General features: G+C 54.4%; 1 protein-coding gene across 5 annotated transcripts in view; it reads right to left on the minus strand.

Annotated features, from left to right (window-relative positions):
• The window catches only part of TOM1L2 (target of myb1 like 2 membrane trafficking protein), an 83280-nt gene extending 71003 nt beyond the window's left edge, over positions 1-12277 (minus strand). For all 5 annotated transcript variants that reach the window (XM_079905614.1, XM_079905613.1, XM_079905615.1 and 2 more), the window contains exon 1: positions 12137-12277. In XM_079905614.1, coding sequence (XP_079761740.1) covers positions 12137-12188 — 52 coding nt within the window. In that variant the 5' untranslated portion in view covers positions 12189-12277. The remainder of the gene's footprint in view (positions 1-12136) is intronic.
• Positions 12278-15616: the final 3339 nt, after the last annotated feature.

Raw genomic sequence — 15616 nt, forward strand, 5'->3', positions numbered from 1 at the left:
AAGATACTACATGCTGCGGAGCGGCTGGGCCCGTGAGCCATGGCCGCTGAGGCTGCGCATCCGGAGCCTGTGCTCCGCAACGGAAGAGGCCACAACAGTGAGAGGCCCGCGTACCGCAAAAAATATATATATATAAATTAAAAAAATATATATATATATACATTTATATATATATGTATACATGGCTCAGAAATCTCTGGGCACAGGATAGAAAACAGTGTCAAGCTGGGAATGGACAGCTCTCTGAAAGGACACACACACACACACGAACATAAATAAACATGGATTTCAATGCCCAACACCAGTTGGACTCCACTAGACAATAAAGAGCTAATTCTGCCGCAAACCACGGACGTGCGCTGAGGAGGGGACAGGCCCACATCACAGCAGAGCAAACTCATTATCAAGCTTCAGCACACACTCACCCATTTTCCCTCTATTTTTAAAAAAATTTTTTTTAATTAATTAATTAATTTTTATTTTTGGCTGTGTCAGGTCTTAGTTGCGGCACACGGGCTCAGCTGCCCCCCGGCACGCGGGATCTTAGTTCCCCGACCAGGGCTCGAACCTACATCTCCTGCACCGGAAGGCGGATTCTCAACCACTGGACCACCAGGGAAGTCCCTCCCTCTTTTTTTAGCCTGGAAACCTTAGTCAGTGTTGATATTTTAGGAGCAAAAGTGACCCCTTAATAGTCCACGGAGATTTTCTGTGGCTCTGATTCGGCACCACACAAAACTAGATCCCAAGTAATCTTCACGAAATGGAGGACTCTGGGTTTTTCCACTTAAAAAAATTAATTACAGAGAACTTGGAGGACAGAGAAGAGAAGGAAAGCCATGCACATTATCATGCCAGCAGGATGGACACCAGGATGGATGCCCCCAGCCCTTACCTAGGGGGTGGGTGTGGGCCACGGCTCTCCAGCCAGCCCACGGGGAGTGCTGAGCAAATTACAAAAAAGTGCCCCTTTTGCAGAGCTGGAGCAGCCCCAGGGCACAGCCCCGGACTTTCCGCTTGGTCCACGTGCCCCTGCCGAGAGTGGGCTGGGCGCAGGGCCTGGTCCCCCCCAGCAGCTACATCTCCCCGCATAACCTGCCGCCCACACCAGCCAGGCCATGAGATGCGGTCACGCTGATCCTGGGGAGGGGGTGGGAGGACAGAGCCAGGCCTGTCCTCCCACCCCCTGTGGCAATGCCACGCAGGGGTGGAAATGCCGGGCGGGGCAGGGGGGCCGTGAGGGTGGACTGTCCCAAAGAGTAGGTGAAGCCTAAGCAGGCGGAAGCCGAGGGGCACGTGCAGAGGTCCTTGCTCAGATGCTGTCAGGGCACACTCCAGCCCGCCCCTCGGGGCCCCACCTGCCTCCTCCAGCGCCGGGAGGGGCGGTGCGGCCTGCCCGCCAGCAGGGCCCAGTGCACTGGCCATGCTTCCCAGCACCCGGCCCGGCAGGACCAGGAGGGAGGGCTGGGTGCAGGTGGGGGGAACGGCCCGGCCCTCGAGGGCTCCCGGGGGACTTGGGGAACCAGCGCCACGAGGTGCCCTTCTCTCACGCAAATTCATCTGGCATTAATCCGAAGTAACATAAAAATAACGAAAATAAACAAGGACAGTGAAATCAAAGCCAGGTTATTCTAGCTGGATCCTGTTGCCTCCCTAAGGCCCCGGCCGAGGCCACCCCCCACCGAGTTAGAACAGGGAGCAGGCAAGCTGGGGCACGAGACCCTCAGAGCACTGACTCAGTGTGACTGCCCGCCAGTCCCCGGTGGTCGGCGGCCCACTCCCGGGGGAGCGCCCCCAGCAGCCGGGCACACCACCCACCTCTGGGCCTTTCCTCCGCCCTGGCCCCCACGTACGGCTCTCTGCTCTGCCTCTCCAGCTCCTCCCGAGAGGCAGGCTCGATGCCACCTTACTCAGATGCCCCCCGATCCCAGGGCCACCATGGTCCTCGCCGCAGGTGTCCCAATCACTCCCCGGAACTTTCTTCACGTGTCCATCCTGGCACAGATCCGACTGTGGAGGGAGCCTCTGAGCTGAGAGAAGGGCGCCTTGTGGCGCTGGCTCCCCAACTCTCCCGGGAACTTAATAATACACCCCAAAAAGTATGCAACCTCTTCACACCCTTCAGGATGACTGCTATCAAAAAACCAGAACATAAAGTATCAGCGAGGATGTGGAGAAACTGGAACCCTCGTGCACCGTGAGTGGGGATGGGAAATGGGGCAGCCACTATGGAAACAGTACGGAGGTTCCTAAAAAAATTAAAAATACAACTACCACATGACCATATGAGACAGCAATTCTACTGCTGGGTATATACTCGAAAGAATTGAAAGCAGGATCTTAAAGAGAAATCTGTACATCATGCTCACAGCAGCATTAATCACAACAGCCAAAACGTGGAAGCAACCCAAGTGTCCAAAGATAGATGTGTGGATACACAAAACATGGCCTATACGTACAATGGAGTACTATCCAGCCTTAAAAAGAAAGGAGAGGGCTTCCCTGGTGGCGCAGTGGTTGAGAGTCCGCCTGCTGATGCAGGGGACGCGGATTCGTGCCCTGGTCCGGGAGGATCCCACGTGCCGCGGAGTGGCTGGGCCCGTGAGCCATGGCCGCTGAGCCTGCGCGTCCGGAGCCTGTGCTCCGCAATGGGAGAGGCCACAACAGTGAGAGGCCCGTGTGCCGCAAAAAAAAAGGAGAAAGATTCTTTTCACCTGCTCCAACATGGGTGAATCTTAAAGACATTCTGCTGAGTAAAATTAGCAAGTCACAAAAAGAAAAATACTGTCTGATTCCACCTATATGAGGTTCCTGGAGTCGTCAAATTCATAGAGACAGAAAGTAGAAGGGGGGTGCCAGGGGCTGGGGGAGGGAGAATAGGAGTTACTGTTTAATGGGGACAGTGTCGGATTTACAAGATGTAAAGAGTTCTAGAGATGATGGTGGTGATGGCTGAACAACCAGGTGAATGGACTTAATGCCACTCAACTGTTCACTGAAAAATGGTGAAGATGGTGAATTTTGTGTTATGTATATTTTACCATAATTTTTTTTTAAGTATGCAGAGAGTTGTTCTGTGCCCTTGAGGCTGAGTTATGGAGGCTAAAGGTCTGAAGAAAAACTGAAAGCTACTTTGATTTAGGCCTTAAGCTTCAGGCGTGGAAATGAACTTGTTCAACTTGCCCTCATCACAGGAGTTAACGGTCGGACGTGACCTTTCCAGAGTCACACAGCAAATCAGCAGCGGGGCGCCGGCCAGCCCCGGCCCTCCTGAGTCCTGTCTGGGAGCAGCTCTTCTGTTCTGGACGGAAGCCAGGAAGAGCAGGAAAAACAGAAGAGCAAAGGGGAGTTTATGAGCTAACTTTATCAACCACCAAACCGGGAACTAAATAGTCCCATGTGATTAGACTAAACGTGGTTAACTTTGAAACAAAACAAAAGTTTTCATCTTCGTGAGCTGGAGTCATTCATGATGTGACGGACTTACCCTGAAAACCAAATAAGGTGTTTTCCCGTGTCTTGTGAGCTAAGCTAGCAAATTCTCAAACCTGAAGAGGGGGTCACAGGAACACCCCCAATTTACAGCCAGCTGGTCAGAGGTGCTGGTGTCTGAAGTGCGGCGGTCTCGTGGGGCTGAGCCGTTTCCCTGCGGTCCTGCAACAACCCCAGGCAGGCAGGCAGGTCGAAGTGAATCGAATCAGATTGGATTGGGGATGCCAGTTGGTGTCAGAATTGGCTAGCGTCCAGAAAAAACCCACACATTTGGTGTCAGAAGTGTTGTCGGGGTAGGGACAGCCCTGACAGTCCAATGGTTAGGGCTCCGTGCTTCCACTGCAGGGGGCACGGGTTCCATCCCTGGTCGGGGAACTAAGATCCCGCATGCTGCGCTGTGTAGCCAAAAAAAAACCCCCAAAACAAAAAAAAAACAAAAAGAATTGTTGGGGTAGAAACAGCACAGACCTAGCCTATCTGGGCCTCAGTTTCCTCAACGGTAGTGGTGAGGGGTTTGGATCAAATGCCACGAAGGTCCTTCCAGCCAGAATTCAGTGGTTCCTGGAATCGCTGGTTGAAGTTTCCGGAGTTAACTCCGCCTTCCGACACCAGGCAGCACCCTCCCCAGGCCGTGTTTCCCACAGCGACAACGCCACGCCGGGAGCCCGTGTGTAGCGGCTGAGAACGTAACAGCATCGCTTCCGGGCCCTGGCCTTGTTCCCAGCTCTCAGAGGCCCAGTTCTCTGAGAGGAGGGACCAGGCTCTCTCCATCAACCTCCACTTTAAACCAAAACCTCAGACAGAATTTTGGACATGCCCCCCAGACTACAAGGCCTGCGCTTCAATCCTGATTAAAACAGCAGCTGGTGATGCCTGAAAAGCAAGCTGGCCACTGGAGAACCTGGCGTCTATTCATCCCTCTTCCTCCTCCTGACACTGTGGATCCAAAGCACATCCAAAGAGAAAGGAAAATCCACAGTGAGAGTCTTGGTGCACTGCCTCTCACCGAACTCTCTGGAAACAGGGGTGACAAGGACACTCTGCACCGACTCGCACTGGAACCAGTGAACAGCGAGTAATGCTAAGGCCGATCTGAACTTGAGACGACTATTTCCAGATTTTCAGCCACAAGTGCATCTACTCAACTCCACAGACAACTCCAGTTGAGTGGGTAAGGGCCCTGGCTCTGGAGCCCATAGGCCTGGTGCAAGTCCCTGCGCTGCCCCTTGTTACCCCAGGCCTCCGGGAGGGACTCGCCTGCTGAGCCTGTCTCCTTCTCTACCAGACGTGAGTGACTGCGCCTGCCTCGCGGGGCTGCTGCCTGTGGGGCCCTCAGCCGGCACCTGGTGAGGAGTGAGGCCGACCAGCACAGCCCGCGTCACCCTGCCTGTCCTCAGGGCACGTGTCAGACTCTTCTGAGAATCAGGGCAGGACACCAGAGGCACAGGCAACAAGAGAAAAAACAGATACGCTGGGTTTCATCAAAGGACCCAAGCAACAGAGTAAAGAGGCAATATTTTCTCCCCCTGGGGAGAAAATCTAATATCTAATAAGAGGTCAATATCCAACATATAGAGAGAATTCCTAAAACTCAACAACAAAACCAACCTGATTAAAAAATGTGCAAAGGATGTGAGTCGACATTTCTCCAAAGCTACACAAATGGCCAATCAGCACATGAAAAGATGCTCGGTATCAACTCAAAACTACAGTGAGAAAACACTTCACAGCCATTAGGATGGCTACTATAAAAAAATAAATAAATGACAAGTTTTGGGGAGAATGTGAAGAAACTGGAACCCTATGCACAGCTAGTGGGGATGTAAAACGGTACAGCTGCTGTGGAAAAGAGCATGGCGGTTCTCCCTCCAAATATTGAAAACAGAATGACCACATGACCCAGCAATTCCACCTCTGGGTTTATATCCAAAAGAATTGAATGCAGGGACACGAACACAAACATGGGATATCCGCACACCCATGTTCACAGCAGCAGTATTCACGACCGCCCAAAGGTAGAAGCAACTTAAAGGTGGATGAATAGATACACAAAATGTGTTCTATACACACAGTGGAGTATTACTCAGCCTTAAAAAGAAAGAAGGGCTTCCCTGGTGGCGCAGTGGTTGAGAGTCCGCCTGCCGACGCAGGGGACACGGGTTCGTGCCCCAGTCTGGGAAGATCCCACATGCTGCGGAGCGGCTGGGCCCATGAGCCATGGCCGCTGAGCCTGCGCGTCCGGAGCCTATGCCCCGCAACGGGAGAGGCCACAGCAGTGAGAGGCCCGTGTGACGCAAAAAAAAAAAAAAAAGAAAGAAAGGAAAGGAAACTCTGACACCTGCTCCAACATGGGTGAATCTTGCTGACTGAAACAAGCCAGGCATAGAAGGACAAGCACTGCATGACTCCATTCACGTGAGGCCCCTGGAGTCGTGAGATTCATAGAAAGTAGAAGGGTCAGGGGGGTCAGGGCCTGGGGGGAGAGGAGCGGAGTTAGTGCTTAATGGGGACAGAGTTTCAGTTGGGCAAGATGAGAAAAGCTCTGGAAATGGATGCTGGTGATGGTTGCACAACAAAGTGAATGTACTGAATGCCACTGAACATTCTGAAACCGTCAGAATGGTAAATTTTCTGCTATGTGTTTTTCTACAATTTTTAAAAAGTAAATAAACAGCTACAAATAAAAACGAGTGCCCTCATGGAAGACGAGTCGAGAAGGTGTGTGGGAAATACTGTAACATAGCAACACATTTTGCTTTCGCATACAGTGTCTCAGTGATCGCCTTAAGGACCCTGTGAGAAGCAACGGAGCAGCATTTTGGTCACACACACCCTTCCCCGTGTCCAGTCAGTGGACCCACATGCAGGCAGCTGCTCACAGAGGCAGAGACGGGGCTGTCTCCAGCCAAAACACAGTGCCCGTGGTGGAAGAGAACAAGCAGGCAAAGGGCACCTAGAAGGCTCTGGAACTCACAGTGGATCAGCGAAGGCCACCTCTTGTCTACAGGCTCCAGGCCAGGCTTGCCGTCTACGGGGCAACAGGACGAAGCCCTGGAGCTCAGGCCCTGGGTGTGGAGCACGGCTCAGCCCTGGGCAAGTTGCTTAACTCCTCTAAGCCTCCGGTCCTCACCTGTAAAATGGACATGACACCCCTGACTTCATGGAGTTTCCTGAGAAAAAAAATGTTGAATGAGATAACGTTTGTACAGCACTCGCAGGGTGCCTGGCACGTGGTGAAGGGCCAGTAAATGATGGCTACTATTTTTAGCTTTGAAAGATGCTAAAAAAGTAATAATAATAACATTCATAGAAAGGAACCTTTGGAGTGAGTAACTGTGCAGAGCAGACTGTACCACGTGCTGTGAAGGTCACAGGGAAACAGAAGGTACACATCCTGCCCTGAGGAAGATAAGGCAATAAACAGGACAGGACGCAAGACAAACAACAGGAAACAGCACGGCAGGAGGAGGCAAGAGTATGTTAGCTGTGCTGGGGACCCACACACATTCTCTCCGCTAGTCTTCACAAACCCTGGAGGGTGGGGGCAGAGCCAAGTGAATGCCTCAGATAACACACACGGTGAGTTCAGAGAAGAGACAGCACCACAAACAGGCTGGTCTAGGAAGGCTGCCTGGAGGAGGAGGCAAGTGCTGACAGCCAGGACTGGATGGAGGAGATCGGAAATTCTTCTAGGTCAGGAGGGTTGGAGGGAGCACTGAAATACGCACCAAGTCTGAGGCTGGTTTTTAACAGGCCCTTCTCCTGGCCATAACAAGCTGAGTCACCAAAAAAAAGTCTGAACGTTCTTTCTTTCTTTTCAGACTAGTAGGTTAGCCTAAAAATTCTGAGTGACTTATCTGCTAGGTCAAGAGCAACAGTGCTTAACCGATGCCCCTCTGGGCACTGTGTTTATACCCCCTTCATCAGCTGACATCCACCCCACAAAAAAGCAGGCGTACCGCCCAGAAATATGCTAAGAGCACTTACACAACACTGCATCTCCAAGGCTTGAGAAAATACAGGGTCAAATACACAAGCACTCTACTATTTTACTTATTCTGTGAAATGAGAAGAGTCTCAAAGAGTTTGTAAGAAAGCACAGGATGGTGATTTTTCCCCCTTTGCATTTGCGTGTATGTTTCAAGCTTTCTACACGGGTCTGCACTGTTTCTTAACAGCACAGTTCTATGGGGCCTGTTCACAGCCCCATAGCGCCCCCTAAGCAGGGCAGCCCTCCCGCCAAGCCCTACGAGCCATCCTCTCAGCTCCTGTCCTCCTGAGCGGGAAGCAGGGGGGCAGGGAGCGGGCCGGCGCTCTATAACCATCCAGGCAGTTAAGAACAGATGCTCTCAGAACCCCACACTTCTTCCCGTGCTCCGTCCACCCACCTCAGCACCCCTCATCTCTACTGGGGGCTTCCAGGAAGGGCCCAACCCCGGACCTCGGGGAACTGGCACGGCGTGTGCTGATTCCCCTATCGGACCCCTGCTCTGCACACACGGGGGCTCTGATGGTCAGAGAGGAATGGCCTTCTGGGGGCTGCCAAGGGGAAATGTCCCCGGCTCTGTAATGACAGCTGTGCCACTCCCCTCCCTACAAATCACCCATGGCTCCCCAGTGCCACCAATGAAAGAGGCCAAACCACGCGGCCTACATTCGAAGCCTCGTCAGTCAGGCCTGATGTCTGTCCACCTGGCCCCCCACCGCTCCCCAGGCTGGCGTTACTACCACCCCTCCACACCCAGCCTTCGCTCAGAGCGCCCTCCGAGCCTCCTCTCCTCTCCTACGTGAGCCGAATCCCACCCCCTGAGGGCTGGGTTCCTCCTGCCCCCGAGGTGCCCCTCCTCACCTGCCCCCCAGGGCAGCAGCTCCAGAGCCAGAATGCTGGGACGCTGGGTTGCAACTCCAGCTCCCTCGCTACTAGCTGTGTGACCCTCTCACTGCCTCCGGGTCCCTGTCCGCAAAGTGGAAATAATAACAGTACCTCACTCACAGTGTTGTTCTAAGAATTAAAGGACTGCAAGATACACAAAGCACCTACTGCAGTCTCCGGCACACGGTAACACAGTACGCAATTTTAAAAAAGCAAAACCTTTAACTAGGGACTTCCCTGGTGGCGCAGTGGTTAAGAATCTGCCTGCCAATGCAGGGGACACGGGTTCGGTCGCTGGTCCAGGAAGGTCCCACATGCCGCGGAGCAACTAAGCCCGCGCACCACAACTACTGAGTCTACGCTCTAGAGCCCGCGAGCCACAACTACTGAAGCCCGCGTGCAACAACTAGTGAAGCCCGTGCGCCAAGAGCCCGTGCTCCGCAACAAGAGAAGCCACTGCAATGAGAAGCCCATGCACTGCAACAAAGAGTAGCCCCCGCTCGCTGCAGCTAGAGAAAGCCCACGTGCAGCAATGAAGACCCAACGCAGCCAAAAATAATAAATAAATAAAATAAAATTTTTTAAAAAAACAAAAAACCTTTAACTGTTATTACTGCTGCTGGAGGTGACCCCTCTGTCCTCCATTACCTTACTTTGTTTATCTGTCCAATCTTGTGCCAACGCTTTCTGTCTTACCTGATTTAGGTCCCTGTCTTAGCTCCTTTACTGGACTGAACGTCCTGGTAAGCGTTTCGCTTGGTATACAAGAGAGGCGATACAGAGCCCCTGAATGCATGAAGCTCCAGGAGGCAGTTCAGACCCCACATCACCCAATCCACGGGCACAAGCCCTGCAGCAGAGAAGCGCTGGTCCTCCCGCTACCAGCCTGCCCCCAATACTCTGGGTGCAATTAACGAACTACTCACCAATCTTTTCATCTAAATGAATCCAAACTTCACTCCTGGAAAAGGACGATCTGAAAACGTTTTCCGGCCAACACAAGGAGAACCGTGCACGTCTGCAGAGCACCATAGACCTGCCTCGGGGACTCCGCATATGCGACAGCCATTAGGACAGGACCATTTGAAACTTGTTTCAGAGGAGAGAGTCGGACGGCACGAGGAAGCACTCCGCCTTCTTCCACGCTTCTCGGCCCTCACACTGCAGCCCGTCCTAGCTCTGACCCGTGCCCTCCACTTGCGAGCCACCTTCCAGGACCACGGGCAGCGTGGATGCAGGGAAGGCACGTAACCACATCAGATGGAGCTTAGCCGCCGCCTTGCGACGGGCAGACCATGCGTTTGACCGAACAAGGCCAGGGAGCTCGAGTGAGGCCAGGCACGAGGCGGGGTAATCGCGGCTCTACGGACCCCCGGACGGTGAGCCTGAGGCTCTGCAGCTCAGGACACCTTGGTGGGTGCGTTACCGCTACAGAAGGGCCCCTCCGAGCAGCTTTTTAATATCTGTATCCTGGGGCCTGGTACCCAATACGCACTCAAAATGCCTGCTGAAATGGACTGAGGGAATGGTTTAGGGAGAAGCCGCAGCGGCTGCTGAGTAAGGAAAATGAGGTCCAGAGAGACTAACAGTTGTGGTCAGCTACAGAATGTGGCCTTTGATGCCACCCACCCAGGACAGGGCTCCATCCTGGGCCCAAACCCAACTTGCCCCTGTTCCCCACAGCCACCTCTGCTCCACGCGGACTGGGGACCGCTGAGGTGCGCACGCCCCCTGCCCGCCTCCTCCACCTGTCCCCAGGCACAGGGGGCCTCTTCTCTGCTGGTGCAGTTCCCATCCATCCTCACCAACGGCCCTCTGACTCCAAGACGCCAGGCGCAGGCCGCAGCTCCTCTGGGCGCAGTGGCGTCCTGACAGCACTCACGGTGCCCACGAGGCAACTGAGCACCGGCACTGCGTGGCCTCCTGTCGGTCGACATTGTCCCACGCATCTCTGTTCCCTCTCCTGACCCCCTCAACCCCTTGAGCACCGGGACGGCTATGAAATCCCAGCTCCCTCTGACCGGCTGAGCCATCCTTCCACCTCGCTGAGCCTCAGTTTCCTCATCTCTAAAGTGGGAAGGACAATAAAGCTTGCTTCGCAGCGCAGCCGTAGGGAGCAAGTGATGGCTGCGGAACTGCTTCGCGTGAGGCATACCTCTGCTCGTGATCACTAGCTTTGTCGCTGTTGTTTTATTTCTGCACCCCCTCCCTCCCACCAACCCCCTAGCACATACTTTTAAAAGAACACTAACAGCACTAAATGCCGTGAGAGTCGCTTTTACACCGTCACAACAGCACAGAAGACACGTTAGATACTCACTCTGGCCTCTAATCATTTATCTGAACTGAGCTGTGACATTACCGAGGTCTGGCCTGCTGGCCAACTGGCAATGAGGAGGCTCCATCCTCTTCATGGTCAAGTGTTTTGTCCACGGGACGGTGGACGCGGGGCCTGATCACAGATGGGCCCGCTGTCCCACACAGCCTCTCCAGTGTGGGGATGAATCAATCTCCGCCCCCCACCAAGCAAACTAAGGCTCAGAAGGGCCGCACAATTTTCTCGGGTCCCACAGTTGAATCGGGCAAAGCAAAATTCAACTCAGGTCTTCCTGAAAGAAGCATCATGCTCTTTCCCCTTGCTATACACCTGTACATCCCTTACGTTTGTATGTTTTAAAGTCCCCTTTAACTTATACCCCTCATCAACTACCTTGGCATTTCAAAGGTAGTAACAGAGTCTCCTACTGTAAAGCAGACAGAAAAGAAAAAGAAAAAAAAATTCCCCAAGTTTACTGGCTCCCTCTCATAGCTGACTGGAATTCAATACCCAACTGAGAAATGAGTTTCTGGAACGTGGATGCAGTGAAAGAGCAGCTGAGGAAGAAGAACGGGGGTGGGAGCCTCGAGAAAGGTGGGGAAACACTCTCCAGGGCCCATCACCCCTCATCAGAGACGCTACACTACAGAGAAAAGAAAGGCTCCCAAATGCCAGTTAGCCAACGCGAGAGGCCTCAATAATTTCACAGGCCCCACTAAAGGCTGAAAAGTAAGCTGGACATTTATAAGTAAAGCAGGAAATAAACAAATCACTACAGCCTAATCCAGCCAAGCCCATAAGGACTCCAAAGGTCCGTGCTCATGAAAGACCTTTCACCAGTCCTTCCACCAACCAGGAGGAACCCAGTTTTAAAAGAAACCAATCAACATTCTAGACAGATCACACTTGGCATGAGCGCCCACCTTGGGTGAAAAGGCACGTTGCTTTTTCAGTAAGGAAATTCCATAGGGCGGGCCCTCTGGTGGTCCTTCACCTGCACCTCGGGCTTTCCGAGCCCCCCACAGGATTAGAACTGCCGAGTAACCCTCTATCTGCCACCGAAGGGTTCACCGCTGGCAGACTCAAGAGCGCAGGGGAGCGACAGTCACCGTGCAGACAGCAGCACCACGGACATCAGGACCCCCGCCTCTGACAGACGGAACTCCAGACCCGACAGGGCAGCGACTCGCACAAGGTCACGGGAAGAGTCGGCGGCAAGGCTCCCCGGCCGGGGCTCCGGTCGTTAGCCGGCACGGCCGCCCCCGCCCCCGATAGCCTCCCCAGGAGCGCGCCCGGCCTCCCGCTCCCCGCCGAGGGCGGCTCCGCCGGGCGGGCCCAGGGCAGGGAGCCCGCTGGGAAAGCGGCGGCCGGGCCGGGGCGGAGGACTGGGCCCCGCAGCGCAGGGACGCGCGGAGCACCGCCCAGGCCTCGGGGCGCCGCCGTGGGGGCCTTACCGAGGCACTGCCCCACCGGCGTGCTGAACGGGTTCCCCAGGAGGAACTCCATCTTGGGCGGACGGCTCGGTAGCAGCCCGCGCGCGTCAGCCGCCGGGTCTCCGCGTCCCCAGCGGCGTTCCCTGCCTGACTGACACTTGCCCCGGCCCCACCCTCGGGAACGCCGGTGCCTGCCCCTGGCCCCGCCCCTCCGGCGTCTATTGGGCGATGGCTGCCATGCCCTCTTCCGATTGGCCCCTACAGCTCCTTTCGCGAAGTCACGCCCATCCCGCGGCGTCCGATTGGGCGGGGCGGTGACCTAGGTCACAGGAATCTCCGTCACCTCCCCTGGCCCGCCTCCCAACGCGAGTCTGTGTATTTTGATTCATTTATGTATTGGTCAATCCAGGGGGTCCTTAATATTATTGGACAAGAGTCGAGTCAGTCACTCAAGAGGGGGCGGGGGCAGGGCGGAGCTAGTAAGTTCCTCTCCCTTAGAAAGTGCTGATTGGACAAGCATTTGTTTTCCCTACGGCTAGTTGGTTCTGGGAGGCTTTCCCCGCCCAGAAATGTGATCACGTGGTCGTCAACTTTAACCCAGGATGTCTACTCCCTGACTTCCCCCTAGCAAAGGAGCGCGGCGCTTGGTTCCCCTAGCAACCGGGCTCAGCGAGGAGGCGCAGGCGGCGGACAGTGCCGGCGACTCTGAGAGCCCGTGGCCGAGAGGCTGCGGGAGGAGCCTTTTTTCCCGGAGGAGTCCGCCGGCCGCCCCACCTAGAGGAGAGCGCGCAGGCCCCTGGCAGCCCCTGCCGGCCGCACGCCGATCTGGGGCCTTCAGGCCTTGTGGGGAGAGAAGCTGAGGAAGCCTTCCCTCCGGGCGCATGCCCCCAAGAGACCTTTGAGGTCCCACCCCCGGCCTCCGTGCCAGAGAGAGGTACCCGGCCCAGCGATAGACGCTTCTTCAGGAGGGCATTACTGACCCTCTGTCCGACCTCTCAATGCTGCTAACTTGTTCCTCTTCCTTAGACCTAGACTTCCTCTTGGTGAAGGCTTTTGGCTTGGAATGTGGATGCCCGGGTCCATGTCTGTCCCTTGTCAGCAGCTCCCTTCCCGGGCCTCAGTTTCCCTGTCTGGGAAATCAGGGCATTAGGGCTCCCTTCTCTAATGGCTCCCAGAGCTGACCTGTAATTTGATCATTAACGTGCTCTAGCTCGGAGTGAGCACTCAGTAAAGGGTGGGGTTTCTCTTATTAATTCACGGCCAATAGGCGCTCTATTTTCCAGGTCCAGTTGATCCCAAGGTCTTGTTTCGCAGGACAATTCAGGATCTGTTTCTCTGTGAGGAGGTGTAAGGTTCTCTGCTGCTTTCCCCGCCCACCACAACACTATTGTCAGGCAAGTCAACAGCAACCCGGGCTGGGTGGTGAATTACTGATAAAACCCCCTTGGGAAGGAATGTTGGGGTTTTGGCCCCGACCCCGAACAGCTGTGAGAAACTGTGTGAACTGTGACAATGATCCGCAGTGTGCCTGGGCACAGTTGAGTCGTGATTAAGAAAATGGGCCCTGGAGGCCTGTCCTCCTGCCTCTGCCATGTACTAGATGTATCCACGTGGGCATGTAACTTGACGTTTCTAACCTGCTTCCATTTTCTTACGTGAAAACTGCGGAGAATCAGTCCTTCATGTAAACTAAGTTCCTAGAGGTCTCTAAAATCCACATCTTACCTCCACCCCCGCCACCTCTCGCCTCACGACTCTTGCTGTTCTTGGTACTACAAGCCAGAATGAGCTTCTTAAAATGAAAGTCTGATCATGTCACTGCCCTTAGTAAGCCCCAGGAGCTTCCCGGGGATCCTAGGATAACCGCCACACTCCTGCAGGCCTCTCCAGGCTTGCATCGCTTCAGCCACAGTGGAACCTGTCTCCTCCTCTCCCACCTCAGGACCCTCACCACGCAGACCCCTTTTCCTTCTTTCCTGCTCATCCTCCAGGTCTCAGCGGGTTCTCCCCTGGCCAGCACAGGTCCCTGCATGTATGCTGTCACAGTCCCCTACACCTACAAACTTGTCATGGTTTGTAATTAAAGATTTGTATAATTGTCTGATTCAGGTCTGAAACAGAGGTAAGGAGATCGGTTTTATTCACAGCATGTAGTGACTACTCATTACACGTATGTGGACTAAATGAATGATCTTAAACAAATGTAGGAGGGAAGAGTTACCCATCTTTTACAGGTGGGAGGTCAAAGGCTTGGAAGGCGAAGTTAGTTGCCAAAGGATGCAAGTCCTGCCCTTGTGTGTGTAACAAACACAACCATTCCACATCACTCGGTGATTGTTGGGCCTGATGGAAAGCAGGCTTGACCTGTCACAGGGGCCAGACCCTGGTGGGGTGGGAGTGAAGAGAAGTCAGCCAAAGTTTTGAAATCAGAGTTAAGCATCCTTTCCCAAAGTACAGCACTTTTCTTTAAAAAAAAAAAAAAGCACAAACACTTTCAGGTAACATCTGCTAAATGCAGCACGTTAAAATTTCCCCAAAGACAAGTTGGTGTCAAGTTATGTGAAATCTCAGAAAAAATTGTTTCAGAGGACGGGGAGCTGGAGGACTGGAAACGTCCTCGGGAATTGAGTCAGTCACCCTAAGGGGATGGAGCAGAGACTGGGAGGCAGGAAGGAACCAGAGGAGAAGGGGGCGGGGGGCGGAGGTGGGGGCAGGAGGAAAGGCCCCGTGAAAGTTAAAGGCCCTGGGACCATGGGTCATGGACACTCCAGAAACAGGAGATGCACATTTGCATAAGCTGCACGGCACGGGGAGGGGAGGTGGGCAGTCTTGGAGACCAGGTGCAGGATGGCTAGGCCCACCCTGGCTCGCCCAACGTCAGGAGTGTCCCCAGTAGCGCTCGGTGGAATGAAAGGCAGAATGTGGGGCTGCCCAGCATCAGGGACCAGTGGGGCAGGGAGGCCTGGCTGTGGGGACGCAGGGGCCAAGGCAGAAGGTGAAGCCAGCAGGGAGGTGAGAACGGGGTGGAAAGTAGGGGGAGAACTGAGTTTGCAGAGGGTTCGGAGGCAGAATTGGGGAGTTTCCGGTGGCGCGCGCCCTCCTGCAGGGTCCAGCCCTTCTGGGTGTTCTCACTAAGACGGCTGGCAACGATGAAGTGAGGTCAGGCTGCCCAGGGCCACGGCTCTGTCTGGCCACGAACAGCAGCCCAGGTCTGCCCGTGACTGACCCACCCCACAGACCCCCCGTAGCGTCTCAGCCAAATCCCTTTGGACCATTAGCAACAGACACCTCCTGGGGTTAGTTTAACGAAAAGAGGATTTAATGTGCGAAGTCAGGACACTCCCGGGGCCTGGGGTCGGGACAGGAGGGGCCCGGAAGCCAGCGAGGAGAAGGCAGCCTCTGTGTCAGTCTGTCCATCCTTTCACCTTTATTGCTGGATCAGATTCTCATCTCTGCTTCTGTCTGTCCGTCTGCCCCAGGCCCTCTCACTCTCTTACTCAC

This window comes from Stenella coeruleoalba (genome assembly GCF_951394435.1).
Source record: "Stenella coeruleoalba genome assembly, chromosome: 19".
In the NCBI taxonomy this organism is placed as follows: Eukaryota; Metazoa; Chordata; class Mammalia; order Artiodactyla; family Delphinidae; genus Stenella; species Stenella coeruleoalba.